The sequence below is a fragment of the Centruroides vittatus genome, unplaced genomic scaffold, assembly GCF_030686945.1.
Source record: "Centruroides vittatus isolate TY-2023 unplaced genomic scaffold, ASM3068694v2 scaffold_324, whole genome shotgun sequence".
NCBI classification, from domain to species: domain Eukaryota; kingdom Metazoa; phylum Arthropoda; class Arachnida; order Scorpiones; family Buthidae; genus Centruroides; species Centruroides vittatus.
The window spans coordinates 3,485,320-3,506,847 of NW_027122701.1; the positions used below are offsets into that span (position 1 = coordinate 3,485,320).

Sequence of the window (21,528 nt, forward strand, 5' to 3'; positions counted from 1 at the left end):
TTAAGGAAACCCATCCATTTAAATGGATGCAGTCTCATTCAAATATATGCTAGTTTGCATATCATTGAGTAAATACCAAGATTTGAAAATCATTTAAAACTCATTTTTTTTTTTTTTAAATAAATTTAATCATATTTAACTTTATTTAGTAAATTAATTCAAAATATTATAATTTAGAGATTTTGATCATCTATTAAGCCTTAACTCCCTAAATTATACCTCAACCCCGTAAATCATTAATATGAATTTTCAATAAAGCTACTGTTCCCCTAGCAATTCATATTATGAGTTGACTATATTTCACAATGAATACATTACTACAGTATTTTAGATTTTATCTCACCATGTTCTTCAATTAAATTGCAACCATGCTTCTATGTTGTACTGTACATGATTATTTATTTGAATACATAGAGACAAGCAATGCAAGTTACAAACATATTTTAGAAATAGCCCATATCTTATGTTATACTTCATTTTTTAAATATAACAACATACATATTCAAAAATAAGATACCAATGGGAAATCCACTTTCAGGGGACTTGAATTATTGATTTGAACTCTTGAAAAGAAAATAGTACCTGAGTTTCTACCAATCATCATTCTATACATGTTATATATAATGATGATATACTCATTGTATGAAATTTCATACCAGATATAAATAAATTATTAGAGATAGTAATGTTCAAAATATAACCACTCAGTCGGTTTGACGAAAACACAAAGTTTATATTTACAGTAAAATGTACAAAATAATACAAATTAGAGTCACAATTAAATATGCACAAACACTAATCCAACGACAACCGACTATTCCCGTACACGTTCGTCGAAAGAAACTCCTTACGACCTCCACAAACAGACTTGTAATTAACAGCACCTCCGAGTCAGGAACAAGTTCGTACTAAAACACTGGAGATTACTTTACCCGGATTTCCGTAGCGTCCGACGAGGGAGTTAGTTAGCACTTCGATAACAACGACCTCTCTGATCTGATCCGATCCTCCCAATACGAACTCCGACACGAACCCCCGTTCCCGCCGAAACTACTGCTTAAATAGTGTCCAACGTTCGAATCGTCCGCCAATCAAATTTGAATGTTTCCGCAACGGCCGCCAACGGTCATTTCCCGCCAGCCAATCGTCCGTCTGTCGTCGACTTGAAACTCAACGATTCTTCTAACGGTCGAGGTTCTAACGGCTTTTCCGTTATGAAAGTTCGTTATAATAAACCAGGGCGGAAATCGCTTCCCTAGGCGATTCCAAACCCTACACCTCCGCAGCCAAGGATCAAACTGCGCTTAGCTCAAGCCTGTTTGATCCAACAACAACACACAGCAATTTTACAAATGTCCTCTAGTGCGGACTGACCCTTAACTTCCGGTACAACCGGGAATGCTCACTCGCACCTACGCACAGAGATGCCTGCGGAACCTGATACGACCCGATCAGTTCGATGTCCACGCACATTTTTACTACGATCTTATGCGTACCTTGGTGCGATTTCCCTAGTCCGATCCATGACAAATATCCCTTGAAACTACTAGTTCGGGCGTCCCACGCCGAGGGCGAGGAATGTAAGGGAAAATCCCCAATTTGTTCGTGTTCCCGGCCACGATCGTACACCTGGCACATAGGCAGAGCCATCGCTACTTTTCCGATGCTTGTGCCCGAGCCAAATCCTATTCTGGCTGTACTAGTCTGTATTCGGCAGACTTCTACTCGGTCACCTCGGCCCGACTGCTTTCGGCCGTTCTCTACCCTTCTCCGGCGGCCACCCTCGCATTCTCTCCTTTCCAGCGCGTCGATTTTGTTGACCCGGTACGCTTTCCTGACCAAGATCGTACCACCGACACTCAGTTCCTCAGCCCCTGCGAGCATCGTAATGCGAGCAGTCGTAATACGAACTGACGCACTGCTCAGGTACTCGTGCCAACTCTGCCAGTACCTTCAGATACCTGCCGCCATTTCCCGATGGTATGAACCACGGTGAATGCCGCTCGTCATCTTATGGCCGCCTGATTGTTCTCTCTGCGGGGTCTCGTAAGCTAGCCCCAACACCCTTTCCTTCCTTTCTGGGAGTTTTACAGCCTGTTTAATGGGTTTGCTGCTACCCCTATTCTGACCTATGCTGTCTTTAAGGACCAGCGTGTCTTCCCCGCCCCCGGCGGCTTCAAACGGTCGGGGGAGAGACTTATTTTGGACTTGGGTGTCCCGTGGACCCGACCCGTTTTCCTCACTGTCGCTAATTTCGCTGTCCGCTGTTTCCGAAAGACGTTCCGGTTTTTCCCCCCTTCCCTGCGTATCTTCGTTCCGGTCAGCCACCTTTCGGTGATCCTCTTCCGATATCGGTACGTCCGAGGTCTGATTTACCGTGCACGCTACCGCACGCGCCACCTGCCCCAGTTCCTGCGATTCTGTGGGACCTTTCTTCCCCAATTCTATCGGGATCGTTACTTTATCAACCCGATGACCGAAGGCTCCAACGAGTTGGCTTTTCTCCTTCGTTCCCGTCACCGCTTTAGGGGCCCATGACTCCCTTAAACCCGACACTTTCGTTCCCGAAACGTCCTTAGCTGGGGGACCACTTCCGTCGCCTACTATCTCAGTTCCCTTCAGCGACCTCCCGACTTCGAGTTGAATATTGCGAACTTCTTCCTCTTGTCTTGCCGCGACTCTACTAAGCTCTCTGACGTCCCCGTCTACCCGTGAGTTGCACCTTCTCTCTACTATTAGCCTGGGGACTTTTGCCACCCTGACACTAGAGGTTTCCGTCCTCGATCCGGCTATGAGCATGGGCCTTCCTTCTCCCCGCATTGCCTTGACCCGATCCCTTGCTTCCCCGCTGCCCGGTGGGCAAGAGAGTTTGGATGCTCTCACCTCCACCCCCACGTGGTCCGCTGCCTTGGGTCGCCTGCGTTCGGCCTCGCCGTCTACCCGCCTATCAGGACACCCTCTTTTCTGCCGGTCAGTTTTCCTTGGTCTATCCCATTCCACCCGCGGCCTGTTTCCTGACGAGCTTGTCCTATCCCCGAAGTCGCAGTTCCCCTCGACTTTAAGTCCTTTGGATCGTGTTTGCCGTTCCTGCCGCCTCGTATCGTCTAATTTTCTGGTGATCCCCAGCCGTAACTTCAACTGTTCTAACTCTATCTCTTCCCTTCTCACCTCTGCCTCGATTTCCGCGAGCTCGGCCCGTAGCCTACGTGCTTCGAGTTCACAACTCAACCCGCTTGTCCTACGCGCTGTTCCCTGCTCGTTGTCCTCCCAATCTCTAGCCTCTAGCCGCCGCGGTTTCGCGTGTCTAGGCATCTCTGTATGCTAGCGAGAAACAAATAATTTACCTGGGTCTAATTGCTGGTGATGCTCTGTACGTCTGCTTCTCTGTTGTAGCTCAGTTCTTCCGATTCTTTGGAGTGTAATCCCAAATTAATTCAACGTAATCCAACGTATCCAAAATATCCTGTCGAGACTGCGCCAGTAATGTTCAAAATATAACCACTCAGTCGGTTTGACGAAAACACAAAGTTTATATTTACAGTAAAATGTACAAAATAATACAAATTAGAGTCACAATTAAATATGCACAAACACTAATCCAACGACAACCGACTATTCCCGTACACGTTCGTCGAAAGAAACTCCTTACGACCTCCACAAACAGACTTGTAATTAACAGCACCTCCGAGTCAGGAACAAGTTCGTACTAAAACACTGGAGATTACTTTACCCGGATTTCCGTAGCGTCCGACGAGGGAGTTAGTTTGCACTTCGATAACGACGATCTCTCTGATCCGATCCGATCCTCCTGATACGAACTCCGATACGAACCCCCGTTCCCGCCGAAACTACTGCTTAAATAGTGTCCAACGTTCGAATCATCCGCCAATCAAATTTGAACGTTTCCGCAACGGCCGCCAACGGTCATTTCCCGCCAGCCAATCGTCCGTCTGTCGTTGACTTGAAACTCAACGGTTCTTCTAACGGTCGTTTCTAACGGCCGATTCTAACGGCTTTTCCGTTATGAAAGTTTGTTATAATAAACCAGGGCGGAAATCGCTTCCCTAAGCGATTCCAAACCCTACAGAGATATTTAACAACTATCCATATGGCCTCAAGTTGAAACTAGACCAATTTGGCAATGCCTCAGTACATTTTCTTGACTTGAATATCACATTCATAGATATTCTACTTACACTTATTAATACTGGAGTGGAAGTATAGATCCAAACCTATGTAGTACCTTCTAAACAATTCTCCAGTAGTTTATTATCTTAATAATGACTAACGTTTTCAATCCTTAAGCTGGATCTTCTTCAGGTTTAAACATTGTGGGGGACATTCATAGATAGGAGTGTTACCACCAAGGACTGTATTCTGTAAGCCAGATTATCATCCATTTTTTATCCTTGCAAACTCTAGTGATGCTTTCCAATAGAAAATCACAGCATTTAGTGCACTGGTACGATGTTTCTTCAAGCACTGCTCTGATATAGAAAACATCAGAAAACAACTTAACTGAATACAAAAACATTGTACTCACAGTTACAAGATAACACTGATTCAAGGCTTCATTCAAAAAAAATAAATAAATAAATAAATAAGCAATTAAAAAAATGATAGCAGACAACCCTCTACTAGAAGCCCTACATCCAACCAATATGAACCCAAATCCATTGGTAGATTTCAATACACATACACTACTAAATTCAAATAAAATTGAATTTAGCAGTGGACAAAACATCTCAACAACATGGTCATAACTTATAATAATATCTGGAAAATATTATAATTATTGCTTTCACAATATGAACTCAGATATGATAGTTCATATTGTGTATCGAGTATCACACAACTCTCTGAGTTAAAAAATACAGAACCCAGTAAAAGTCTGACATTCTACCATTTAAATTTAAAATTTATATAAACAACATGCATAGAACAGTTAACATTCTAATTTGGAACTTTAAATTTTAAACTAGAGACAGACCTGAGATAAGCTTATGAAGTGAGCTGAAAACATTTAATGAAAGACTAAACCAGTGCTGAAATAGTGAGTTAAGATATTATTACTACTGCGTTGAAGCTGTAATAATATCTAAAGATTACATACATCACAGAAAAATTGCAAACAAAGAAAATTATTAAAAACTGATAGAAAGTACTTATCATAATTTAGTCTACACTAACTATTATAGTCTCCGTATTTTTCTTTCAAACTATTTCCACCCTGTAGGCACAAACAGAGAAATAAAACCATCAAACATAAACTTGAACCCTGAAACTTAGGTTAAAAGCCTAATACTTTACTATTTTATGAGAATTTATAAAAATTATAGTACAGAAAATTAGTATCTAATTAAGAAAATATCATTTATGCTAAAAACAAACTTTCTTAGATACCATACATACTTTTCCAACATTCATTTTATGAAAAATGAATATTTTGGTTTAATTAAGAAGCCATCTTCAGGTTTAGCTGCTGAAGAAGGTTTCTTAAAAGATTGTTCATATTTTGTAATACATCATAGAATGCTTGATGCAAATTGAATAGAATCTCTATTCAATTTCAGCAGCAAAACCTGAAGAAGACTTCTTAAGTTGAAAACATTCTTTTTTTTATAAAGCAATTGCTGGAGAAGTATTTATAATGTCTGCTTTATGATGATTCATCTCAGTTCCAGCTTGGACATTTGATTGTTTCTCAAAGTTACAATCTTGAAAGGAAAGCCAGATGTATTATGAAGAGAGAAAAGATTACTTAATAAACTTTTGTAAAATATCATCTATCAATTTAATAATGCATTTAGATGATTCTATTATTATTTTTCCATTTCTGATATTCAAAATGTATTTCAGAAAAAGAATAGCTTTTTCTATATTAAAAAGATATCTGATGATGTAAAGTTATCATACTTTATATCAGATTTCTATTTGATATTTAACTACAGCTCCATATAAATGAATAACTAAAAAATTTTAATTAATACTCACCTCAGCAGGAGATATTTCTGTTCGAATTAATCCAGCTTCTTTGGCTTGTTGCTTTTTTTCTTTTTCAATTTTAGCCCTGAATTAAAAAAGTGTAAAAGTATTTTTTACATAAATAATAACAATCAACATTACTATTAATATTACTAAAATTTTAAAGCATATATTTCATATACTATATTTCTGCACAAATAAGAGCATGCTCTTTTATGTAAAAATCATTTGTCTCCATGTTTTTGAAACATTTTCTGCTTTGTTTATAAAAGTAAATCTCACATATAGATTACAAGAGCACTGCACTGCTGTGTCAATGAAAACTAAATGTAAATATCCTGATACAGTTACTATTAAGTGATATTTCTGTGGTAACTATTATTAAAAATAAAAAGACATAAAAATGCTTCCAACACTATAAAAGTTTTTTAAAAACAATAAGTTTATGTACTTTGAGGAGTATAGTGATGTCTGAAATGCCACAGTACTTTTCTTGCAACATTTTTTATATTTAAAATTTCATAAAACATCTGAAAAATGTCTAGGTAGACATCTGGTTTTAAATTTAGGAGAGTTCCGAACTTTATAACCCAGATGACATGCAGTTGACATGTTTTGCACTGCATGAATAACTTTTGAAAAAAAATCTTTCAAGTATCACAACTCAATTTGCATGTAAAAAAAGTACAAAAAAAATTGCAGGAAAATTGCATGGGAATAACTCTTGCAAGTATGGCACATAATAAGTATGATTTGATACAACAGCAATTTAGAATGAAAATATCTTTATAAAAACACTATTCCTTATATTCTCCACTCTTTCTTCATTTTTGGATCATAAAATTCAATTTCAATTCATTTCAAATAGACTGTTGCATTTGTTTGTGACATGTCTTGTCATGCATCATGTTCTCGTATACGATGTAGCACAACAAAAATATAAAAAATTAATTTTTATAGTACAAACTCTGCAATTTGTAAAGTTTTTCTTTATTTCATAACAATATTATGCAAACATTGTTGCAAATGCATTTGTTTTGATAAAATTCTGAGAATTTTTTTGAGTAAGCTTTTTAATAGAAAGAGCAACTTACACATTCAACATCAAGGCAATAATTGCTGAATTTTTGATGGTGGATACATTACTTCTGTGATTGCTTCATTTCTCATATAGAAAGCTTTTCTGACTAAATAACCAGCAATAAATTTTGATACTTTTTATAATACAGTAGCCTTCATTATATCACACTTGTTGGGAGGAGACAAAGAAATAGCACAGTCTAACTTAGTACTAAAAATTCTGGCTTATACTAAACAGATTATACATGCTATAAAATCTTTATACAGTAATACCTCGACTTACGCTACCCCGTCTTACGCGACTTTCAAATCTCATTGATTCGTCTTTTGTTTGAGTGCCACGCAACTCTTGATTACTCACTCCCCCCACACTATTGTTCAGCTTACATGTTCGGACATGTCGCGTGGAATCAACGCATAGCTACAATTTATTTTGTGTTATTTATTTCTGTGTTTGTTATATCTATGGAGACTTGAGCGACTGTTCAATTGAAGAGAGTTCAATTGAAAAGGGGTTACGAATTTTAGAAAATATAGATTCCAACGAAGAGCGCATTTCTTCTACAAAACGAGAAATAAAAAAATTATTAGCATGCTACGAGGAAGTTTTGCGGGAGAAAAACAATCTTTGAGCCGTCAGACGAATTTGTTCGATTTTATGAAGCCTTCTACATCAAAATAACTTCAGTTTACGATTTTAATAATATAATTTGTTATACATATGTATTATCTAAGATTTTATTAAACATTTTTCTAAATTATTATTTTCTTTAGTCTCCAGCCCCAATTAAAAATAATTTGTATGTATTTATGTGCGGAATTATACCCCGACTTACACGAATTCGACTTACGCGGTTATCACTCGGTCCCACCTATCGCATAAGTTCGGAGTATTACTGTATTGAGTAAATAAGTTTGCACTTGAAAATTGTAAAATTTTGTACAGACAATTTTCTGAATACTTGAACCATATTAGAACAAAACCAGAAACAGTGTTGTACAGAAATATTCCCAATTTTCAAACTGTGTTAGAGCAAAACAATGTTGTAGAAGTCCTGTAGTGCTGTGTTGTATGATGGATACCAATATTGTAAATACACACAAATTAGTTCTACAGAATCTAACTCACATTTTTGTTTCATAATCCCTACAAGCTTTATCAAAAGGCCTTTTCAAATCCTAAAAGAAAGAAAAATATTAATAACAACAACATTAATCCAAGTAAATAATTATAGCAAACAACTTAATATATTATTATCTTTTATAACCTAACAGTAAACATACTTTTGATTAAAACATTACATTAATGATTTCCATGTATTTGTATATTAAATTTTGGCATTATAAATTTTTCAACAATTTTAAATTCTGAATGAAATGTCTAACTCAATATATTCTCTTATGATTTGGACATAAAATAGTTCTAAAATAGTTCTCATGGTTTATCTAATTCAATTCAACTTTAATTGTAAATTTTATACAGCATGATCAAAAAGGTGTTGCAATCCAATCTTCAAATGTCTATATCATCATATACAACATAACCACCAAATATTTTTCTCAACAGGCAGCAACACTTGTGATTTGTGACTCATGTTGCATGTTGACTTCAAAAAGCAGAAATATGAGTGGGTTATAGTAGGTAATTGTTGGTATTGCAAGTAGTATGTTTTTTCCCCAGATTCATCATATATTTGTTGTGAGCAGTAACCCCCACATAGTTGATGAGCTTAAAGTTAGCAATGCTAAATTTAAGCTCAGAATGTGCCAGTGTCAACTCTACGTGAAGTGATGGGGTTAATCTTATTGTGAAAGAAAGTAAAAATGTGATCTCTGTGTGTTAGGACATATTTTGTATTAGATGGCTGTACTTGATGCACTTTGCATTCTTTAAGTCATATATAGGTCACACTTTTTTTATCCACTGCATCTGTGTGGCATGTTGTCTACTCGCATTCAGTCTTTCTTCCTGTTACCTGTAACTGTATCTGTGTACCCAATTAAAATGTCTATACATAGAAGATTTATTTATTTGCTTCATTTCAGACACTTATGGAAAGAGAATGAGATGTATCCAAGAAGAATATGGCCATTTTGAACACATTACCGACAAATTCTGTAACCATCATCTTTAGCACTGAACCCTGTTCTAAAAACATTGTTATTTAACATTATGACAATCCTTGTAAATACAATTTCTGTCCTATTATGTACTACTGTATATGTTGGGTTAATTTATAATGTAAATTTCAAATTGCATCATATTCTGTTTAGAACATTTTTCTGTTTTGAACATTCTATCTGTGAAACAGCTCTTCACTTGAGGAAGGCTTCTCAATGTGGCCAAAAATTTTCAATTGCACTGTATTATTATATAAGGTGTGTGTGTGTGTGTGTGTGTGTGTGAAATGTTTTTTAACTGTTTTACTAAAAATCTAAACAGCTATATACAGAAGTTATTAGCTTTTGACCTTAAAACAGTACCCTCCATTTGTAAGATAATGCTTCCAGAAGTTCTTTCACTTTTGGAAATGCTCCTGGAATTCTTCTATAATAATAATGTAGCCCAACTAACTAATTTGTAATTGACATTGACACATTAAATACCTTATGTACTTATTCCAGTAACATTTAATAGAAATTATAAAAATTATTGGCCACATTGAGAAGCCTTCCTCAAGTGAAGAGCTGTTCCACAGATAGAACGTTCAAAACAGAAAAATGTTCTAAACAGAATATGATGCAATTTGAAATTTACATTATAAATTAACCAACTCAACCAATTGTAAGGTATTACATATGATAATTTATAAAAATTATCAATAAGGTAATTTATAAAATATTACATATGATAATTTATAAAAATTTACATTAATCCATTATATTTACCATATGTAAACCTTATAATGTGTTGAGTCAGTTACCGTATTTACTCACGTATAAGACAAGGTTTTCATTCATTTTTCACTGCTTCAAAAACCTAGGTCATCCTATACATGCAAGCAAAGGATTCTTTGCATTGTGGACAACCTGACAACATTCAAAACAACCCCACATAGTCTTTCTCCCCCTCTCAAGTTCATTCTTACCATGTGTGTTGTACTGGTGCAGTCCTTATACCCCAGTTCCAAATATAATTATTTTATTTTTTTAAGATCTGTGATTATTTGGTCTAAAACCTAAAGTGGTTTTGCAATAATTTCTACGAACCGTGTATATAGTTCATGTTGCCATTATAGGTCTGCAGTCTGCTTATTATAAATTAAGACACACATCCCATTGTTTATTGGTTTAATCCTAGATCCATCAATTAAAACCATGTTGCACCTCATTCGGCCACAGAAAATAGTTCATAGTTATTTCTAAAATCATTAATGAAATACAGGTCACTTAGCAATGATTATGAATGTAGTTATTTCATATTAGTTAAATTGTTATTTTTAATGAATATTAGCACATTCTGAATCATTAAAAATAAACTTTTTCCACTCATGTGCATTATAATGTTTTGGTTTTGTTTTCCATTCATCACATATTAAGGCAAACAACCATGTTTGCCTTAATATGCATTTGATAATATTTTATTTGTGATATAGTTCATGTTGCCATTGTTCATGTTGAATAAAATTAGAATTGTATTAATATATTTAATTTTCTTTATTTTGATCTCTAAATTCACACCTCGTCCTATATGAGATATTATCTTATACACAGTAATATACATGGTTATAACATTAAATACAATAATTTATAATGTAAATTTCAAATTGCTCCATATTCTGTTTGTAATGTTTGTTTTTGAATGGTCTATCTGTGGAACAGCTATTTGCCATAATTTCTATTAAATGTAGGAATAAGTACCTAAGATGTTTTTTGTGTGTCAGTGTCAATTGTGAACTGTTCCAGTGTATCGGTTAATTAGATAACAAATTTGTTTTGATATCCTGAATAGACAAAAAACATTGACCATTCAGTGCACTTTCCAGTTCTATGAACAAAAAATCTGATAGTATAAGTATACAGGTTGCAGAAGGTTTGTGCACATACTTAGCAGATTTGTGAGAAACTCACAAACCAACAATGAGTAATCTGCTATACATTGTCATAAGAAGCTTCCATTTTTTCTGCTTCCAAAATTTGGGTCTCTCTTCATTTCACTGCCTCTTGCAAACTTTTATTACCTCCAGCTATTACTACAGTACCAGACCAAATATTTGAAAAGCTTGAGACTGAAAATAGTCCAAATTTCTGGATTTTCTGGTTTTCTGCAAACAGACTAAATATGTACTTAATGGTAATGGAAAGTAAAGAATAAAAGTGTATTTAAGACATAAATTAATACACTTCTAAACAAAAGTTTGTTTCATCAATATTAATACTCTGAAAATGTAGAATATCATGTATAGTGTAGTATTTAAGATAAAAATTAAAAGAAGAAAAATTCATAAAATAATTTTATGTAACATCTTTATTAATTCACTTAAAGTTCTAATGGCATCATGCAATGCATATACCATGTGAACAAAAACAAAGTTGTTGCATGCAAACTACAGCTGTACTACAGCTTGCAAATTCAAAATTATCTGACTTTTTGGAAGCCAAATATTTGGTATGGTACTGCACTTATTAACAGTCTGCGCAAGTGTAGAAATTCGTAGTATACAATCAAAGTTAACAATTAGCATCTTCATTTTTGACCACACTTGACTTGCTTTTTATATCATCTACAAATTGTTATTGTTGTAGTTTTGATTTTGTTCATGTATTACATATTAACAAAAAGAAACACAATGATCTTTGTGTATTTTTACATATTTTCAATGTATTTACTGTAAAAATATTTTTCTAATTTTTAACAAAAATTTTAGATGAAATATTCCATTTCACTTTCTCTAGCTTGATTAAACTGTTCTTGAAGGTAATGTGTTTAAATATTGAAAATGTTCAATTTACAAGTCGTAGAATTGTGGTATCATCCCAAATTGTGTCTACTATTGAAAAAAGTCCAGTTTTTTAAATGAGAAAGAAATGAAAATAAATTGCTTAAATTTGATATTTGCAATAGTGTTTCTATTACTCAATTGTCTGTCACAATGATTCATATGTTCTTGGTCTTAATAATGAAATATAAACAAAGTAAACAAAATAATTTAAATATTTTCTTATGACAAATAAAATTTAAAACTTAAAAAAACTATCATTTTATAGCAGAGTAATTTTTATATAAATTAGCTCAATTTTAGAAAAGTTTAGTAAGTAATTTTAGTAGATTAATACCAGAAAAGTTTTTGTTCTGGGAACATTACTCAGTAGCAATGGCAGCATGCATACAGGTTAATGCATAATTATGACAGCATCATATACATAATATACATGCATGGACAAAACTGTATATTTTTTAATATTTTTTCTTTATAATATGGAGCAGTATAGTAAAGAAATAATATACAGAGCTATGGAGCACTCCATTGTTCAAGACATTGAAGATATACGAAAATGGGAAAATACAAGCTGGTATACAACAATTTTAAAATTACCCAGTGAATAACAACTATATATTGACAAACCTAGCCTTTAACATCAAAAAAGTTTTTTGTACAGATTAGGCTAAATAAATATGGAATAATTATAAATGACAAATATATAGACTACACCCAATCTAAATGTCCAAATTGTACCAAAAATTTATCTAAATTTCATATTATATGCAAATGCTGTAATGAAAAGGATAAACTACAAAGGCTCCAAATTGGGCCATTGGCTAACTGTACTAGCGAGAAGGAAATGTATAAGATGTTTGATAGTGCTAATACTAACATGATTTATATGTTATATAACTACGTTAGACAATCTACTAAATGATAACTGTGACAAAATATTAATGAAATTCTATAGATCAGCAAATAGAAAATATCAATGTTGTTGAGATGTTATTATATGAGTGTAAATATGCGTTTAAATCAGGGGTGGGCAAATACTTTAAAGCGCGGGCCAAAATGAAATTTTCAAAATGTCTCCCGGGCCGGAGGACTATACCGCGTATGCTTTGCACAAGCGGATGTTTTGGATGGAGTTTTTTCCCTGCCCAATTTTTTTTTTTTTTGACAAAAACACTAAGTATCATTTCAATTTGAATAAAATATGTCACGTAATTTTTAAAGAAATATTATTATAAATAAATGGCTATTAGATAAACCAGTCAATGAAAGATTTTATTTTGTTACTTATTTATGTCTTAACGCAGTGGTTTCCAACCTTTTTGTACCTGAGCCACCCTTTAAAAAAAAAAAAAATTCTTGCGCCCCCTTAATTTTTCTAACAATCTAATTTCATAAATACTCAAAGCGCGCTCGGCTCCAAACGCGAAAGCGAGATGTTCTCGTTCCAGCAAGAGTATGGATGGATGTTTTAGCATTTGTACCCGAAAAATTCGCGGCGAGGATTGTGGTTACGTATACCTATTTTGCTGATTTATTTTTTTGACACCTATTCGACTTTTTTGGTTTGTATTCGAAAATGATATTTTGGAAACAGCTGCATGCCCCCCTTGCAACAGTCTCGGGCCCCCCTAGGGGGGCGCGCCCCACAGGTTGGAAACCACTGTCTTAACGATACAAATTATTTTATATTGACACATAGTTATTACAATTTAACATTTATATTGCATTTCGTAAATATAATAGTAAATAGAATTCAAAAAAGAAAAGAAAAACATCAAACGTTAAAATAAATATTTGAAGTTAATGCGAAACGTGAAATCTCGAATGTTCATCTGACATTATTTCTTCAAAATTGGGTTCCAAATCACTTGTAGCAATCCTTAATACCGAGTGTAGATTTTCGTCAGTAATTTGTGATCGATATTTATTTTTCGTGGAAACCATTAAAGAAAAAGTTCTTTCACAAATATATGTCGAACCAAATAAAACAAGGTATTTTTGAACATAGTTCAAAAAATGTTTGAAATGTTCGTTATTCAAAGCGCCATAGAAAGCACTCAATTCGTTTGAGTGAAAATTTTCTTTTAGTAAATTATTTGATTGTAAGTCAATTAGTTCTAGTTGAATTTCAACAGGAGCTTCTTGCACATCGAAATTGAAAGGTTGGCTAATTAATGATAAAGGTTTTTCAATAGCTTTGAAATCTTGAAATCTTCTTTGGAATTCAGAATGCAGGTCTTGTGTTATTGCACTATATTTAAAAAAATCTGTATTTTTCAATGATTCTCGCCGTGCTTGCAATGAGGGGAAATGATTTAATAATTTATTATTAAAGTTTTCAGCAAATAAATTGAGTTTTGTCATAAATGCTTTGACGTTTGAGTGCATATTGAAAGCGAATTGGTTTTTCCCTTGTAGATTTATATTTAGTTCATTCAAATATTTTACGATATCTACTGAAAACGAGAAATCGTTTAGCCAAGCCTTATTTTGCAATTCAGGAAAATCATGTAGTTTTTCTTTTATCGACAAGAAGGATACTATTTCATCAAGCAAATATTGAAATCTGTCCAAAACTTTACCAATGCTAAGCCATCTCACTTCAGTGTAATAAGGAATTTCGTAGAAGTCACTTTCAATTTCTTTCAAAAATTCAACAAACTGTCGATGATTTACGGCACGTCCTCGGATAAAATTCACAACTTTGGTCACAACAGTAACGACGTGATTCAATTTCAAAACTTTTCTGCATAGCACTTCTTGATGAATAATGCAGTGCAAAAATAATATATCGTGTTCTGGTTGTAACTCTTTTACTTTGTCGCGAATTCGTTTAAGTAAGCCTACATTTTTCCCTGTTAAACTAGGACAACCATCCGTAGTGACGCTTACTATTTTATTCCAAGTTAAACTTACTTTAACTAAACACTCTTCAACAGCGAGAAAGAAGTCTTCACCAGTAGTTGTATCTTTCATTGGATGCACACTAAGAAGTTCCTCGCTAATTTCACATTTCTTGTTAATGCCGCGAATAAATATTAATAATTGACTTGTATCAGTAATATCGCAGGACTCATCTAAAGCCAGAGAACAATAGGTAAAATCAGCAATTTTTGTTCTTAGCTGGTCAAGTAAGTTTCCTGAAATATTTTCAATCCGTCGTACTATTGTTCTTCTCGAAAGGCTGACATTTTCAAAAATATGTTTCTTTTCAGGACAACATATCTCCGACACTTGTACCATGCATTGTTTAACAAATTCTGCTTCAGAAAACGGCTTACAGAACTTAGCAATTTTGTGTGCGACAACATAACTTGCTTTTGTGGTAGATTTCTCTATATTACTTTGTTTGGTAAAAATATTTTGTTTCTTATTCAAGTTTTTTGCTAAGTTTTCTGCTACAGTTTGAAGTTCTTTTAAAGAAAGTGATGCATATTTTGGATGTTTTGTTGTAAAGTACCTGTTTAAATTGTATTCTTTGAAAACAGCAATTGTTTCCTGACAAACTAAACAAATTGCTTTCTTATTAATGTTTGTAAAAAGATATTTTACCGTCCAAGCTTCATTGAAGTTTCTGCATTCCAAATCAACTTTTCTTTTTTTAGATTGACTCATTTTACAAAGGTCTACAAATAAATAATTTAATTAATACAATAAAATAAAACCAATGTTTTAAAATTTTACTTACAAAAAGTCCACTTTTTCAATTTTATATTTGCAAACTAATATTAGACTCGAACAAAAAAGAGTATGCGATCAGTGCTAAATCAAAATTAACAATACGCGTGGTGCGACCTGTCGTCCCTCGAAAAGTGAGAGGAGTGCAGCATATGCCGTCCACACATGCATTTCGAACCTAGCGCGATCTCCTTTGTGTTCGACGAAAAAACCGCCCTGAGAGCGATCGTCGCGACATCGTCCACACTAGTGTAGTCAGCCGACCGCCCATTTTATTACGCCTATTATATATACAGTACGCACACTAATAATGTTGATGTCAACAAAATCTCATAAAAGAGTTTAAAAAAATTTGCGTGCGGAATTTTTCAACGGGCCGGGATCCGGCCCGCGGGCCGGCTTTTGCCCACCCCTGGTTTAAATAAAACGCCCTTGTAACATGTGAAAGCTTTTTACACCAAATAAAGATTATTATTCTTTTTCTTATTTGTATTATATATGTTAGTACACGGAAAATTAATTTCCACTCTTTTCTGACGTACGGAAGCTAGAAATTTTACAGTACTCTAATCTGTTTACTTAATTAAAAATTGTAAGGCAAACAGGTAAATCTTGAGAGAAAAAAAATTTTTTTATTATTCATATTATATTACCCCAAATGCATTTTGCCGTAAACGGCCTCCTCAGTAGGGCTTTTTTCCAAAGAAACTTTGATGCAAGTCATCCAACAGCAACAGAAACATCATCACACAGTGAATACTTCGCATCAAAGTTTCTTTGGAAAAAAGCCCTACTAAGGAGGCCGTTTATGGCGAAATGCATTTGGGGTAATATAATATGAATAATAAAAAAATTTTTTCTCTCTCAAGATTTACCTGTTTGCCTTACAATTTTTAGTTAAGTAAAACAGATTAGAGTACTGTAAAATTTCTAGCCTCCGTACATCAGAAAAGAGTGGAGATTAATTTTCCATGTACTAACATATATAGTACAAATAAGAAAAAAAATAGATTTTATCTAGACTCCATCGATTTTAAATAAGTGTTGTTTCGAAGTAATTTTATCTTTTACATTATTTTATTAAAGATTATTATTATTATTGATATATTATTTTGAAAATTATTCATTGTTGTTTTTAATTAAAATATTGTAAAAATTAAAATATATATATATATATATTTTTCTTTAATATGTAAAACAAATATTTTACTTATTTCTGTAATCAGTATTTTAACACTTAATTTTGATTTGTTCATCTTATACTTTTGCATGATATAAGATTAATTGCCAGTAAATTATACTGTATATCTTCATAACAAAAATTTTATTCTTTCCTACTCATTGTCTATTTCTATAGTTCTAAAATTTCTATTCTGCAATTATACATTCCATTCCAAATTTATGTAGGGTAGATGTACCAGTTTTGGCCAGAAAACAAATTGAACTTAAAAATATAATCACAAATGAAACAAACTTTTATTGTTAACTGTGTGAACAGTTAACAATAAAAGTTTGTTTCATTGGACAGATTTGAATATGTGGTGATTATATTTTTAAGTTAAATTTGTTTTCTGGCCAGAACTGGTAAATCTACCCTATCAACACCACTTTGGAAACCCTCTTGAAAACCTCAATCTTGAACAAAAATAAATTTGAGGACTGCATTTCTCTGAACAATCACTTGGTAACCATTAGCCTAGAAGCAATACAGGAGTGTACAAAATAGCATGTACAAAAGCCTTCTGAAATTTGGAAATGTGAAGGGAAAGGAGGAGGAAATGTTGACGCTGAACAAAGTTGTACAAAACTAATGAGGCAAACTAATGCAATTTAACCTTTCTTTTATGTGCACAACATGAGTGACAGTAATCATAAAAACATTCTAGGTCTTAAAAAACAGTACTTAGAATTGAGATGTAAGATTCAAATCTAAGTACAATTTTTTTAACTTTGTTTGCACAAAACAAATGTAAATCAAAAATTTTTTCCAGCAACAATGTGTGTTTTAAATATATAGGTACTGTAACACTGCATCATATACAGTTCAGCCTGTCTATCTCAAACATGTTTATCTTGAAACTTACTTTTTCCCTTGCACTTTCAGTCTAAATTCAATATATCCTCAATGTTTATCTCAAATAATTTTCTCTCAAAACCTGTATATCCCAAATTATGCATTGAAGTGTCAATTACAAACTCAAAACTCAGTGACTACATTTTGATTGCACAAATTGCAGCTGAGAAACATCAATTGCAATACAGTACATAGTTGCAATTAACACTGTTTTTCTCCAATTGACCCCTAGTTTGTATTGTATCTTATTGGTTGAAGTCAGGCATTAAACTATTGCTGTTAAGATATGTCAAAAAAATCTTTTATTTATACCTAATACAGGTATGTACTGTACTTGCTTATTGTATTAATAAAACACTGTACCTCCAATCAAATCTATTATTGTTTACTGTGTACAAACCTCTGTATCTTTAAACCTGTCTGTCTACAATTTTTTTTTTTTCATTCCCATAAGACTCAAGATAGACAGGTCCAACTGTATTTCAAATAATAATGATCATTAAATTGTCTTATCTATAATTTTAATAGTTTTCCAGTATTATTGTTTCTCCTTATTTTATTGTTTTTGTTTTCTATTCCCCAAAAAAACAATCATCAATGTTGCACTGTACAACTGTTAAGTATATAATTAAAAACTAAAATGATTTAGTAATACAAGTTGAAAAAAATTTGATTTTGATTGAAAAATTCTTACCCCTTTTACACCACGCAAATCACCTTTGAGCAAATTATCCAGAGGAAACATAACAATGTTGTTTAAATTTTGCATCTATAAATTAATTTAAATAAATCATACACTATTTAATAAATAATATATGTTAATTCAAAATAAATATTTTTATCAATATATGTTAAAAACATTAACAATTACGGTTAAATTCTAAATATTAAATTTTACTCATAATATCCTAAAATCAAAATATTTCATTACAAGTTCTTAAAATGTATCAATAGTTCATAATATTAAAAATATTTGGAACAATTTATCAAAAAAAAATTTTAACACAGTAGAAGTTTGTTAACCCAGTACCTGTACGACCAAAGTAGCATTGGATTACCAAACTGCTGGAATGCTTTTGTATTTTCACAAAAATTTAGTAAGTTATATGCAATCCGAACATTGCAGACACTGCTATGTATTTTGTATCAGCATACATTGCTGTAAGCTTCCAATTTGTTTATACATGTTCTTTAATCAATCTGATGATGATACAGTGCAAAACTATACAGTATTAATTGAAAAACCTGCAAAGTTAATGAACATGTGATTGCACAAAATCAACATTTGTACATTTATAATAATTCTTGTGTATATATGGTAATATTTATTTTCCAGACATACCATATACAGTAGAATATCATCTTAACAGACTGCTTGGGCAACCAAAAATCATCAATTGTTCTGAAAATCTGTTATATTACAAACAACAGATTTCCTGCATACCCAAGAAACAATCCAAAAAAAATTTTTCTTTTAACCACTACATATAAAAAATATTGTATTTGAAATCATTTAGTCTCTTGAGTTCTCTATCCTTTATTCCATAGATATACGTATGTTACAAGATTGTATATTATGCCTTACATATGTATGACAAAGCTGACAGACTGTATGCACTGTAAGCCCAAAAAGAGGCAATGTATGCATGTTCATTATTATTTCACTTGACTTCATAAATTGTTAAAAAAAACTCATCCATGTTGGTTTGTTTTGATGCCGCTTTTCTGCCTATTGAATACAACTGTTGCTTGATATTAGCAATGTCATGTACAGCCTGTTTGTTTATGCTGAAACTCTTCAGGAGAGTCTTCACAACTTGAAAAGACTCAATAGCCTTGCTAAATTTTGGTACTACACTGGTGCAGTGCCAATGTTCATTAGGTAGCTGATCCTCACTCATATCAACCTGCTATCTCTCTTTGTACAATTCTTCAATTGTACATATCCCAGATGTAACAAGTAAATTATCAAACTCTACAAATTCTCAGAAACAACCAAATATTAACTAGACATTGAAAAATACAAAGGTTACAAATCCACTAAAAGAAGGTAAAATTACAGTGATTTGGCAGAAGCTGGAGAAAAAATGTTATTTCACAATGCATTGAAACAAGATTCTACCATACATACAATTCAAAAAAAGGTACACATTCTTTGAAAAACTCCAATAACCACCACCTTATAAGTTGCTGAGGGAATTTTTAATTAAAAAAACAAACGTTTTCGATCTATTCCATAGATCATCTTCAGGTTTAAACTGACGAACAAAAATAATTCCAAAGAATGGAACACACAATATTTAAATTCAAAAAACCCGACAACGGAGCAACTAATTAAAATTAGAATTAAAGCGCAAAAAATACCCAAATGTAAATTAACAAACACATAACAATATTAAAGTTATTAGTACACGCTAAAAATCATTTAACAGATAATAAAATATTAAGGATTTCCAAATACGAAACACATCGCAAATCATGAGCCATTTGTAAGTCTCTTAATTGCAAATTTCCAAGCTGACGGTAATCCCTCAGCGTCCCTGGCGTTAATGCATCTATTCTCGAGTCTACTCTTGTAAATTTCTATTTTTTCCGCCGTCTTTGCTAAAGTTGGAGAATATATTTGTTTGACGATTTCCGCCTCTTCCCATCCAACGACGGATCCTTCGGCCTGGGCCATCTGGGCCAGAACAGTTGCGTTAGAACTTTTCCTTACATCATATTTATGCTCTTTGATTCTTAACACCTAGGTTCCTTGTTGTAACCCCTATATACTCGTGTTTTAGTCCTAATTGCTGATTTTCATAAGGGATCCTATAGACCCCAGCTCTATCCTCTTTCTTAATCTTCCCTTTATCAGTTTCTCAGAATTTTGTAGAGGTTCGGGGCTCGTTTGAAGATCAATGTTGATTTTTTTAATGTCCGCTATCTCCTTCATAATGCCCCGTACATTTTTGTTGAAAGTAAACTTGGTATATCCACTAGGTCTTTGTTTAGAGGTTCTTGTGTCACTCTTTTCAAACTTCCTCACGATACCATTAATTACACTTCTTCTGTAGCCCAAGCTCTCTGCTATTCGCATGATCCTGTCGATCTCGTTACACCTGTCCATAACGTCATCGCAATAAGTAAAAGCCCTCCTGACTAAGGTGCGAAAGGCTGCTAATTTATAACGAAATGGATCATTTGACTGTGGCGGGATGTAGAGTGGGCTATGTGTGGGTTTAGTATACACTTTAGTGGATAGATGCCCTCTCTTAAAAGTGATATTGATGTCTAAGAAGTGTACCTCCACTGAACTTTTTTGCTCTAGTTTCAGACGTAGGCCGTCTTCGTTATCGTTAATTCTTTCTATAAAGGTACTAATTCCTCGATTACTTCTCCAAATTATAAGGATATCGTCAACATATCTCTTGTAGTAAACTATACTGTTTCTGAAGCTGTGCAGAACCTTTTCTTCAATTTTCTTAACCACTAATTCACACAGAAGCCCCGACATAGGGCTTCCCATAGGAACTCCCCTATTCTGTTTGTAAGTATGGCCTTCGAAGCCAAAGAAGGATTCACAGCATACCAGGTTAGCCATCTCCAAGACATCGTCCCTGTGGTGTAACAACTCTGGGTTTACTTTAAATAAGGATTCCATTAGCGCTTCCAAACAGGACTCAATTTTTACGGATGGGTACATACTCTCGTAATCTAATATAGTACCCACTTCCTCATCCATCAGAGTTATGTCTTGCAACTCTTTAACTACTACCGTAGGATCCT

The 21,528-nt window shown here is 33.5% G+C and overlaps 1 protein-coding gene across 2 annotated transcripts in view; it reads right to left on the minus strand.

Annotated features, from left to right (window-relative positions):
• Window positions 1–21,528, minus strand: part of Asap (ArfGAP domain of ASAP) — a 186,342-nt gene that overhangs the window by 133,793 nt on the left and 31,021 nt on the right. For both annotated transcript variants that reach the window (XM_067286018.1, XM_067286019.1), the window contains exons 5-7: window positions 18,452–18,526; window positions 8,195–8,244; window positions 5,995–6,070 (exon numbers count right to left, since the gene is read on the minus strand). In XM_067286018.1, coding sequence (XP_067142119.1) covers window positions 5,995–6,070; window positions 8,195–8,244; window positions 18,452–18,526 — 201 coding nt within the window. The remainder of the gene's footprint in view (window positions 1–5,994; window positions 6,071–8,194; window positions 8,245–18,451; window positions 18,527–21,528) is intronic.